The sequence below is a fragment of the Staurois parvus genome, unplaced genomic scaffold (genome assembly GCF_062004578.1).
Source record: "Staurois parvus isolate SC_StPar_1 unplaced genomic scaffold, SC_StPar_1.0 ptg000009l, whole genome shotgun sequence".
Classification (NCBI taxonomy): Eukaryota; Metazoa; Chordata; class Amphibia; order Anura; family Ranidae; genus Staurois; species Staurois parvus.
The window spans coordinates 10165606-10178614 of NW_028317805.1; the positions used below are offsets into that span (position 1 = coordinate 10165606).

Genomic DNA, 13009 nt, shown 5'->3' on the forward strand with positions numbered 1-13009 from the left:
CAGCTGGCAGGAAACCAAATACATTTTTGGTGGACAGACCCTTTAAAAAGAACTGTCACTAAATGACTACATGATAATTGAAGCATGAGCTAGGATTACTGTTCAGCTTGTACTAGAGACCCATAGGTTTCAATGCTCACCTGTACAAACGAGAAATGAAAACCTCCCTACCCACCTCCCTGCAATCAACGATAGAAACACACGTGTCTGATTAACCTTTTAACCCTCACCCATTCCTGTCCCAGGAGCTCAGACCAAATTGAACTGTCAAATGGCAACTGTAATCAGCAGTCAATACTTGTCCATGTATCCCCAATCCAAAACACAAATGGAACCGTCTTGCTAAATACAAATGAAGCCTTCAAAGAGAATTGATTAGCCTTAAGTTCTTAAGTGCCAGAGATGAAAACAAAAGTCATTTACATAAACCTATAAGTCATTCCATGATTAGCAATGCTTTACTTCTTTCCCTACAACCAAAACAGACCGATGTGAATTGCTCAATAGATTTTTCCGCTAACACCCTTCCCCCAACACAACTGCAAATCCATTTTGCCATCTCCGCACTCTGATATTAATCAAATATATCACTTGTTTTTCACGTTGCTGTGCTGCAATGCTAATCAGTGTTTGAAAGTCCAGAAATCTTAAACTCTGCTTATTACCCTGGGAAAAAGAAAAAAAAATAAGGTTTGAATAGCTTCAGGCAATTTCTTGACTTATTTCCTTTTTTGGCTCCTAACAAACTATTTGGATACATGTTTTTCTCCCACTGCAATTTTCCTCTTACCGACATGTGAACAGTTATCAGAGAGGTAATGCTTTTGCTTGCTCCATCCATTTGTCTTAAACAATGCTTAGCGCTGACGCACAAAAGGGACGAAATGTGAAATAATGCCACTTTTCAGTAGATTATTAGTCCTAAAGTAGAACTCTGGACAAAAAGCTAGATACGCAGTTGATATTCATATGCTGTAAATGTTTACTGCCGTACCTGCCAGAGGATTTAAATTTCTGTTCAGATGCTATTGTGATTTACATACTTGTGTCACACTGCAGTCAAGTTGGTGATGTATTTTTGATCATTTTCAGTGATTTAACTGCCTATGTCACCTGGGAAATTACATGGCAGCATCACCTACAGTGGATATAAAAATTCTACACAACCATTAAAATGTCAGGTTTCTGTCATATAAAAAAAATGAGACAACGGTAAATAATTTCAGAACTTTTTCCACCTTTAATGTGGCCTATTAACTGTAACTCAATTGAAAAAAAAAAAAAATCTTTTGGGGGGGGTGGGGGGTGTTCAGCTGTGTTCAGAATTAAACAATCACATTCAAAGTCATGTTAAATAGGAGTCAGTACACACCTGCTATATTTAAAGTGCCTCTGATTAACCCCAAATGAAGTTCAGCTGTGCTAGTAGGTCTTTCCTGACATTTTCTTAGTCACATCCCACAGCAAAAGCCGTTGTACAAAGAGAGCTTCCAAAGCATCAGAGGGATCTCATTGTTAAAAGGCATCAGTCAGGAGAAGGGTACAAAATAATATCCAGATATACCATGGAACACAGTGAAGACAGTCATCATCAAGTGGAGAAAATATGGCGCAACAGTGACATTACCAAGAACTGGACGTCCCTCCAAAATTGATGAAAAGACAAGAAGAAAACTGGTCTGGGAGGCTGCCAAGAGGCCTACAGCAACATTAAAGGAGCTGCAGGAATATCTGGCAAGTACTGGCTGTGTGGTACATGTGACAACAATCTCCCGTATTCTTCATATGTCTGGGCTATGGAGTAGAGTGGCAAGACGGAAGCCTTTTCTTACAAAAAAAAACATCCAAGCCCGGCTAAATTTTGCAAAAACACATCTGAAGTCTCCTAAAAGCATGAGCCCAATGGTGTTTGAATGTTACCATCACAGCCAAAATAAAGATCCTTCACCATATTAAATTAAGCCCTAAAGTGGAACTAAAGTACCAATGTTTACCTCTCCTTTAATGGTCCAAAATGGGCTCTTCAGTATGTAGAGGTGAATTCCACTAAGAATGATTTACATGTAATAAACCTATAACATCTAATACAATGCATAACATATCCAAATGTGTTGTGTATTAATATGTGATATGTTCATAAGGAACCTAACTTCACAATGGAACTTTACTGTAACACTAAATTTGTTCTTACTCAAAGGAAACTTACTCAAAGGAAAAAACCGAGGGGCTGCCACTGCCAAAATCTTAGCATGCTAGTTGCAGGGCTGACTTTGACTTCAATACTAGGAGTCATTGATGTTGAACAAGCATGAGGATTAGTGATTCAGACCTCTCTCACAACCCTTGACCTGCTTACTTGATCCAGGTAGTGACTCAAATGAAACTTTCAGATCTCTATAAAACCAACAACCCTAATGTATGCACTTGCTTCTTGTTATACTAAGGTTTTTGGGATAATGCGCTAAAGTCGGCGAATCTGTTTCATCTTCTCGGTTATTGAATTAGCATAAAAGAAGCAGACTAGCATTTTTAAAAGAAAGTTCAACAATTGCAGTGTCCATATTTTCACTGCATAGGTTTCCTGTAAATTAAGAAAACATTTATTTACACTGACAAGTCTAATGTATTTTGCATTACTAACATATTTCACATACAACAGATGTGACAGAGATGAGATCCCAAGGACGAAGTAGGTGAGAACTGCTTGTATTTCTAGGCTGAAAGGCAAAGCCTACACATTCATAGCTCAACATACACTATGGGGGAGATTCACTAACACTGGCGAACACAGAATCTGGTGCAGCTGTGCATGGTAGCCAATCAGCTTATAATTTCAGCTTGTTCGATTAACCTGGAAGCTGATTGGCTTCTATGCAGAGCTGCATCAGATTTTGCACTCTCCAGTGTTAGTACATCTCCCCCAATAAGCCAGAAGTTTTTGGACACCTGATCATCACACTTATTTTATGGCGAATAGTATGTGGAAACCCTCCAAATTGTGGAATTCAGGCCTTTACACTAAAGGTACTGTTACTGTCACCAAAACGGGTTATGACAATTTTTCACTCTGAAGCTTGTAAAAGTTTGGAGGTGGTTTGGTCTCTGTTGCAGCTTGACTGTCCGTATGCACAGAGCCAGCTTCATAAAGTCCTTGCAAATACCCTTCTGGCTGAATATGCACAAATTACTATAGACACACAAAGTGATTGGGGAGGGGGGGGTGTCACTCCAAAGTAATGCCCATGGTTCTGCAATGTCCACCAAGCCCAGGTATAATAGTGAAGCATTCACCAGTTTTTGGGGTCATAGAATATAGGATAAAAATAAAGGCGCAAATGTGAAATCTGCAAATAATACAACAACAAGGGCCATGTCAAGCACCTGAATGTGTTTATTTCCGTACCTTAACTATAACAGTTTGATCGGTCTGACTGCTTGTCATCTCATTGATTGATTTGAACAGATGCCGCAGAGATTCCATAAACTCTGTCTCTCCTTTGTTTTCATACAGTCTAATGGGGGAAAAAAAGAAACCTTAGTGTGAAACCCAATGAAAATGGCTTTCTGAAATTACAGAATGCTCTATGTCAAAGGCAGAGAGAAATATACCACTGTACGAGTCTGTACATATGAGTATGTAAGGGATTGTGTACACAGGCACTTATTTGCATCAGATCTGTGTTTTTTTTTTCTCATGTAAGTCAATGACTATACAAAAGTAGCTCAAAGCAGGTCAGAGTTCCTCCTAAGGTGGTTACAACCTTCTACTGAGCTGCGTCAAGCTTGCAGCATGCTTTCAGGCGCATTCATCTTACATGATGCACATGCTTGTCTACCAAAGCTCTAAGTGTTGTTCTGTCCTTCAGTTACTGTATACAGAGGTGAGACTCGCAGATTAAAGCACTAATCTTTATGCATCAATGCAGTTACAACCACATGAAAAAAAAAATGCGACTTGTCATGCGATTTGACCATTCCAAATCACAGGACAAGTCGCTCCCTATTGTTGGCAATGGAACCCTTCAAAATTGGTGTGACTCAGACTTTGTGGTGCCGCACTGATTTGAAAAAAAGGTTCCTGCACGATTTTGTGGGATTTCAGGTGCGAATTGCATAAACATCTGTGCATGAAGTCACACAGATGTCATTCAAGTCGCACCTGAAATCACACTGACCTGCGGCTCTGATATCATGCAATTTCAAGTGAAAAACCCAGCCATCTGTGTTTTTAAAGAAAATGTGTATATGTATCTTATCTTCCCCTTAATTCTGCTGTCCAGTCACATGATGTCACAGGTCTTGTGGTAGGTGGTGCTGGGTGCTATAAGGAATGGTGCTACCTCTGTTTTCTACTGTGAGCCTAGAGTGACTTGATGACTACACCTACAGTGGGTGTGTCTATGATGCTCTGAGTTCAAAGGAGTCGGTTCAATGTCATGAGGAACATTCAATCCATGAAAGAACTAGATCACTGAATAGTAATTTTGCAGGGAACAGTGCCCAGAAATGGGTACTGCCGCCCCTCTGGTGCAGTTGGAATGCTTTTAAGAGGCATTAGACAGACATTGTGGAGGTGTTAGGTCACCTCCTCACTGCCTGTTCTAAGCCTGTAAATGCAACAACATTGCTCTGCTGGATGTGTACATTTGTAGTACTTAAACACAAGGAGTTTGCTGCTGTGCCCACGAAGCAAGCATCACAGCCATGGCATGTGTATACCCCATTCCCTGCCTTTACAACTGAAGGGGGAGCGAACATGAAATCTATAGGAACCCAGAGGATGAGCATTAGAGCGTGAGCTGATTTTCTGACTTTAAAGATTAACTCCACATTTCTTGGGGAAAAAAAAAAGAATAATCAATCACCACTGGTTGATCAACGTGCACTGCAGGGTTTAAAAAGCAAACAAACAAAAAACAAGAAAAAATTTTGCTGCCGATTCCGGTCTGGGTCTGCTCTGAAGAAATAGCTGTTTGTTTGACTATTTCTTTTTGCAAACTGATTCTATATAAAAGTGATTGGTTCATTATAGTCAGCTGGTGCATACTCAGTGTTCAAATGAGAAAAGTTGAAGTGTCTGTATCCTTTCCGAAGTAATTAACCCCTAGGAAGAACAACATTTTTGTTGCATGTAATGCCTAAAATCTAACTTGTATCTTGATGCAGACTTCTGGAAAAATAATCAGATAATCACACAAATAAGAATCGACATCTAAATAGAAATACAAAGAAGTGCAGTGCTAGCTACTATAGCTCATGAACATGAATTTTTTTCAGGAATCGATATCCGTGGAGGCATTCTGTGCACCAACAGCATACAGAACACCTTTAGGTTGCCATAATGCATTGAATGTTACAGAAAAGTACAAGATGAAGAATAACATGGAAAGGTCATTTTTATTATACAATAGATTATATTATGGACTATATGATAGCAATTGTACATGCTTTATTAATTGTATTTGCTATATTTTACTACATGAAAGTGAAGTTACCCTTTAACTTTGTGTATGCCAATTATTAACACTTCTTTAAGTTGGAGTTGAGTTTTAACATATACTAACCATATACATGGAGGCAGCCTTTCTAATCCTTTGATCTTAATATTAATTGAATAGAGCAGAAATGATCAGCAGCAGTAGGCTATGCGATCTAGGTTGCCTTGGTGAGGGGCTCAGGAACAGCCATAGCAACCAAGAAAAGAAAGGATAGGTTCTTCAGTGATATCAGCAAATAAAAACAATTTTAAAAAGTCAGAATAATAAAATAAATATGTTCAAGTAAAGAATAGATTAAAAACTTACTGAATAAACAAAATTCTTGAGCGCACAATGAATTTAAAGATATATTCCAGCGCCTTCATTACTTTAAATACTTGTTCTGTGATACCGGGTTTATCGGCATTTTCCACGTAGTTTTTTAGCACTTTTGTGAGTTTTCTGAAACATAGGTAAATTTAAACAATCAAATGTTGGTCATAAGGACAGTGAGTAAGTGAAATACGTAGAGGAAAGGGACAGCTGATCAAGGCTTGACAGATAGTGAGAGAAAATCAATATTTAAAAAAAAAAAAGGAAAAAAAGGAAAAAGGTTTTGGTTGCAGCTACAGACAGCAAAATACTATCAGGCAGAGCTAGCCTTAAAGGGCACCTAACCATAGTTTTTGATACTACCACTGCAGTTGTCTAAAGTAGTTTCAGTTTCTAGGACAGTGTGTAAAATTCCTTTCAGATGGGCATTATAAAAATAGGAGCCTGACAGGTTATCATAAGGTGTGATTATTCCCAAAAAATAAGAATTTTGGGTATGGAGTAGCAGCAAATTATCTGCAGGGTATATGGAGGTATATGCATATACCTTGCATATATATATATATATATATATATATATATATATATATATATATATATATATATATATATATATATATATATATATATATAGATATGCATATCTCCTCATATATGAGCCCCTGCGAAGATATCCTTTCAGATAAAACTCATAGGGCAGAACTACTGCGGTGATGTTGGGGGAGATTAATGGAGGCTTTGTAAAATGCTGTACATTGCTTTTTATATGTGAGTAGTTACCTGGTTTTCATCAAAGGTGGTCTATGTTACTGCACTATGGACAATTCTACTTCCTCTTTTTATGGCATGCGTGATTGTTTGCCTACCTGGGTACCCCTCTGAATGACTTAACTGGAGCTGAGCAGACAGATGAGAGGCTGGTCTGAGAGACTGAGCATCCACCATATATTTGGGTTCTCTCCTATGAGTGATGTTAAACCTCTTAGTTTATGAGGTCTAACTTTCCGATAAGCAGGGGTGTGATTATCTGGTGGCTGGTGTACAGTGGTGGTTTACTGAAGAGAACTCTGCAGCACAATCTTCAGCTTTCATGTTCTCTATTGGTGAATTATCTTATGTCATTTAGCATTAGACATTTTTTGATTAACATAGAGACACGTCTATTTAGGTGGCAGACTTTCTTTTGATGAACTTATGTGATGTATTTCTGCACATTTGTTTTTTGTATTTATGCGCTTTTATTTATTGATTTACATTAATTTTTTTCACTATTTAACTATGTAATGATTGAGATCAATTTTCTTCACTATTTTTATTCATGAATTGATTGACACAGTTACACGTTTTAGATATTTATTATGCATATAAAAGTCCTCCAGTCGAGTACAACAGGACCAAGCTCTATGTGGATACTTAAATTTAAAGTTTAAAATGTCTGACACGTTTGTTTTATGTTCACACTTAACAATAACTTATTTTACCTAAACACCTGAAAACTGCAGTGCAGGCTTTAGGCCCCATTAACAAGGAAGGCTTGGAACTAGAAGGTATATCTATCGAAAAAAGATAAGGACACTGCCCTGAAAAATATTTAGGCATAAGACCCTGTTTAAGATATGCTGCACGTGTGTGCGCATTCTCTGGAAAGGCTCACTAACCCGCGTTGAATATTAAAAGGTAAATGCAAAACAACACTTTTGCTGATTTTCATTAGGAAGGATTAAGCATCTATTTGCATGAATTAAATAGGTCAGAAATCAGTGATGAATGTATAAACCCCAGGCATTCAGAGTTTAACAGCGTTCTGTGTAGCCTTACAGTGAGTGCACAGTGTCACTGCTGATTTGATAATGTAGAGATTAAACGTACGTGTAAGCTAAGGTTGCACTGAAATGTTTCTTTATGTAGGTCTCCAAGACAGGATTGAAGTGCTGAAACTTTCGATCGGCAATCAGGCCAATAATAAAAACCTGAGAAATGGTGAAAAAACAAAAATAAAAAACATTTACTCATTAAATATGCATACATGTAGAAGGCAGATTCCGCCTTTTATCTCACACATAGAAGATGCCTGAAGCATGGGATATACTTCTAGAAAAAAATATTTCAACAGGAAAAGTAAACACGGAGGAGACCATGGTCACAAACCAAAACAGAATTCTCCAACATTCATACATATACATTATTGGATTTTTTTTTTTAATTCCTGCTTTTAAGAGAAAACTCTAAAGCAGGCATGTCCAAAATCCAGCCCGCGGGCCATTTACGGCCCGGGGGTCGGTTTAATACGGCCCTCCAAAAGCCCTCCCTGCTCTGTGTAATGTGGCCCTCCCACGGCCCTCCCTTCTATGGCAGACAGTCTTCTGCTTGAGAGCAGAGGGCAGTGCACATGCCTGACTGCGGCGCATTCTCCCTAATCTGTGTAAATGCGGCTGTCGCACGGCCCTCCCTTCTGTGGCAGACAGTCTTCTGCTTGAGAGCAGTGCGCATGCGTGACTGCGCCGTGCTGGGAGCGACAGAGGGCGGTGACGTCAGGGCCGGGCTTCCAGCGTGAAGTGTGTTTCTCTTCCCCACCTGGCTGCTGAGCAGAAACTTCAGCTCCAGCTACCTTTTTCACCCTTCACATTAGTGCAGGTAAGTTTTTTTAAAATTTATTTTCAATACATTGTGAAAACTCAGCTGTCAGTTGATCTTAATGTTATGAAATGAAAAGTATGTCGTTTGCAATTAACTTGGCATAAAATAATTTATTTGCATTTAATTGTAATGGTTCAAAGAATGTTCGGAAAAATGTTCGGCCCTCCACCATGTTCACTTCAAACTTTTTTCAAAGAGGGCCAGATTGGATGGACACCCCTGCTCTAAAGTATTTGCAAAGGGCTTTTGTTTATCATCCTGGAGATGTTATAAATATACCAAGCCGGCCTCCGCACTATACATTTCTCTACAGTCTAACTACACACATTCATGTTTCAATCTACGTGATCATTTAAAATAAATTGTTTGTCTCTGAAACCGTCATTACTGTCTGGGTGGATCCTGCAGTAAAGAAGAAAACAATGTTCCAGGATCCCTTCTGTGTCATGTGATCAAAGAGAATTGGGCATGTGAGTTCTTCTAAAGGGAAGGACCAGTATTTAGATTTTTGGATCCTGCACATTAACAGGAAATCAGGTGGCCAAAGCCCTAGGCTTTTAGACATGTGTGGCAAGCACGCAGATTGGATCCTGGAGAAGCATGGTCTTTAACCACCATTTTTATGACACACTAGCTTTCAAAAGAAAACTGCACTACCACTTCAAAAGAAAACTGTACAGAAAAGAAAAAAAAAAAAAAAAAAAAAAAGGCTGAGAGTGCTGACATTCTGAAAATGCTAGATTTCTGGCTGTGTTTGGATTACTGCTTTAATACACTGACCCACAACCAACATGCAGAACTGGAAAGTACAAGTGAATGGAATAATTGCTTCCAATCTGAATATCTGTTCCAGGTCAGTGACTTTAGAACAGACTAAAGACACTGTGATAAGCGTGACAGTCAGAGAAGTAGTAGCACATGCACGATCACGGACATTAGCATATAAAGTGCAGTCTCCGGAGACACTCTAAAAAGGCACATTATACTCCACAGCCAGTGCATGTGAGGTCATCATAAAATCAGTACAAGTATCAGGCCTGACTGACCTAAACAACAGTTTTTTATTTTAAAGTGCAGCAATCCTTTAACCACATTGTAAACATTTTTCGCAGGATGCAGCATCTATTTTTGCAGACAACCGAGAAGTAAAACATGGTTCTTTTCAGAATTACTCCATCATCTAACTTTCTAACACCTTTCCCTAAATGACCTAAAACCGGAAACAAATGCTGCAAACCATATTTCTAGTTTATCTTTTTCACATCTATCACATCATAATAAAATATGAGCCGCTTTGCTATTGTGCAAACTTTACTATATCATATTTTGACCATTTCCTACCTTATGGTAAATATGATCATAATGCAGACAACTCAAAACAACGGCTGTTTAATGTTAACAAATGCAACAGGAAAGAGCATTATTTCAAATAATACTGCACTGTATTTATCATTTTGTTTCCACTGATAGAACTTACCAAGGCATCAAAGACTAATATATCATATGTTTCGGTATCAGAGTTTTCCATTATGATGTTAAACAGCGCATCCAAAGTGTCCTGCAAGAACTACAGATAGAGATTCTGTGTCAACTTCATAGCACATTTTGTAAATTAGAATTGTGCAAAATGCTAGCTGGGAATTTTAAACTGACTGCAGATAAAAACATTTATGTTAACCGGGATCTGAAAATACCACTTTGGTTTGTTAAAGGGAAACACTTCAGGAAATGGATTTCAGAAATCCAATTAATTTTGAGTACATTAAAAGGACACCAGATAAAAGTAGAATTAAATGAATTTTTTTTCCATTTTGGAGAGAGTAAGAGGGTATAACTCTGATCAGTTTTTTGCCATCTGTGTCCCATTGGGGAGATTTCCCTTTACTTCCCGACCCTTAGTCAAAATAGGAAGTGAGAGGAAATCCCTCCAAAGTGAAATAATCCCTGATTGCCTCCAAGGTCATGAAAACTAGTATTCCGATTGAAAGCTTTCCCTTCTATTCTTGTGACAACCTAAAATGTGAAATTGTCTTTCACTTATGATGCTAATAATCACCAGGACAAACAGGATGAATCTCATTAACGGGCACACAGACAGCAATAAAAACCTGACAGACGTTCTAATCCCTCTCTCCTGTATCTAAAAATTTTAAAAGTTTTGCTTTTAGTTATATTTTAGTTGTAACAAAGTATTTAAGAGCAATGCTGTTGCCTTTGGGAGATATGGAACTGCTAAACAAAGCTGCCATAATAGCCCAGTATAACCTGTTACACTCCCAGCCTACCTCAGTTTTGTAGCAAGCAATATTAGGAGGGGATCATAAGAACAGAGGGAAGAGACCTGTATCCTTTAAGCCGCTTTCATACTGCCATGCTGTGGTTAACACGAGCTTCCCCCTCTGAGGAGCGTTCTTCAGCAGATTACTTTTAAGAGGTTGTTTGACAGGAGGCGTTATGTTGTCCCTTCATTTCCGGTTTTAACCCATAAAAAGGCACACCGCAACCACATGCATTGCAGTTGTCAATCTGTCAGTCAGCCCATCAAACTATATTTGTCATGGGAAATGACAAACAAAAAGGTTGTTGCAAGGGTGCTGTAGATGACAGAGATTTGAATAGTGCATACCGCATAGAGACAATGAAAGCCGATCTCTTAGGATGTTTGAGAACAGAGAGATGTCTTGCTTAAGGTGAAAGGGAAAAAAAAAAAAAATCACCTTTGGAAGAAAGGGTCCTTGGGTCTTACAAGGACCTATCCTTTGTATAGCACAAGAAAGTGTTCTTTACAAGGTATGGCCACCAATTCAGAGACTCACCTCGCTGAAGTGGTGTCAGTGAGAAAGGTAAGTTCTGTAAGTAAGAGTAGACAAAACAATAACCCTTGTAAATTCAAAAGGCATATATACAGAAATGTAGTGAGCGGTTTCTCAAACAATAATGTGAAAACCATTTAAATATATATCATGAAAAAGAACACTGACACAAACACATTTAAGTGCAGTGCAAAAAAGAGAAAAGGTAATGCAAAGTCCCAACAATATAAAAGAATCAGTCAAGTGTTGTCTTCAATGCCACAATAATGCTTCAGGGCTCTGTCAGTGACAGAAAAATATGCTTCAATGCTTCAACACCTACACCCACAGCTGCTTACTAGAACCTTAGACCCCCAGCACAAGAGGTCCAACAGTGCTTACAGTATAAGAAATCACACATGGATGGATCTCTCCCTCACTAGGTTTCCCAATGGTAATTTCCAGCAAAGTTCAACATCCCACGAGAAAGAAATAAAAGAGGAACTCCATAGTGCAGTAAATCAACATAACAGGTACTTACAAACACAAGTAAATTCAGTCAGATCACAAAGGCATCAGTCATATGAGCAGGCTATGTTCTGTCATCACAAGGGACGTCATCCGATAAACTCCAAGCACAGAAATTTTCAATTACTTATATTCCTCAGCGGCCACATAGGATATACATCTACTTTCTGGTCGCCAAATTTGTTAGTAAACCTATTTATTACCTTGTAAAAGTAGAAGTGACACCACCACTGTTCTGAACATAACCTGTGCAGATAGCAGAGCTGTGCAAGGTCCCAGCAGTGCCACCCACTAAAGACTACCTGCAGAACACTACAGAAGGGTGCGGAGACAAGACCAGTTTCACATAACAGCAAGAATAGACATGCCCTGAACTGACAGAATATGTGTTTAGAGTTCAGCTTTAATGTATGCCACCGTCAAGGCATTGTCTGACAAAATCCTGCAGTCAATCAGTCTTGATGACCTGGAAGGATGGGAATAGGAAACTTTGATTTCCACAGAGGCCAGGAAGACTCCCAGATGGAGGGAAGCAATAACTGACCCCATTGATTCAATTAGAGAAAGTGAAGAGAATTTTTAGATCCACTATGGGGCAAATACTGCCTTGGGAACGTTGGACAGGTTTGAGTAGAAGCTATAAAACCATTTTTCTCCAGAACAGTGGCTTTAACCGCCAAGAGGGGAGTCATGCCAGAGAGGGAAGGTCTACCAGGCATAGCGGAGACTATGGAAGCCTTGACAACATGAACCCAGGCAGAGGCGAATTAAAAATTGTAGCTCGCAGCCCCTGGATACCATGTAACTGACAAGAGCATGAAATATCCTAGGTACAGGAAGCTGTACAGGATAAACATCCCCCCCACTCTGAAAAGTCATGGAATTCCCACACTGAGAGGAGGACTTGTTAGCAGGTGTAGAGATGTATGAGTTCCAATCTTGACCTGGATTAAGAGGCCCAGGGGAAACAAAAAGTACTTAAACCAACCTTTGAGGTATGTGGTTTCCCAGGCTGAGGCTAACCCACCTTTCTGGGGGAAAAAGGGCTATCTTCTCCTTCTGTGTTGTCCTTGGCAAAGTCAGCCAGGGATGCGTCAAGAGGCATTTTCCATCAAAGGGCATATACAAAAACATTCCCATGTCCTGGTGTCCCACAGACCACTGTTCAAATTAACAGGTTCTCCACAATTGTACAGGAGACACCAACTAGATGTTAGGTGTTTATTATCCACTAGCCCAGCA

At 39.1% G+C, this 13009-nt stretch overlaps 1 protein-coding gene across 2 annotated transcripts in view; it reads right to left on the reverse strand.

Moving 5' to 3' along the window:
* The window catches only part of DOCK1 (dedicator of cytokinesis 1), a 536657-nt gene that overhangs the window by 338351 nt on the left and 185297 nt on the right, over window positions 1-13009 (reverse strand). For both annotated transcript variants that reach the window (XM_089669568.1, XM_089669578.1), the window contains exons 20-23: window positions 9925-10014; window positions 7680-7780; window positions 5805-5939; window positions 3404-3512 (exon numbers count right to left, since the gene is read on the reverse strand). In XM_089669568.1, coding sequence (XP_089525694.1) covers window positions 3404-3512; window positions 5805-5939; window positions 7680-7780; window positions 9925-10014 — 435 coding nt within the window. The remainder of the gene's footprint in view (window positions 1-3403; window positions 3513-5804; window positions 5940-7679; window positions 7781-9924; window positions 10015-13009) is intronic.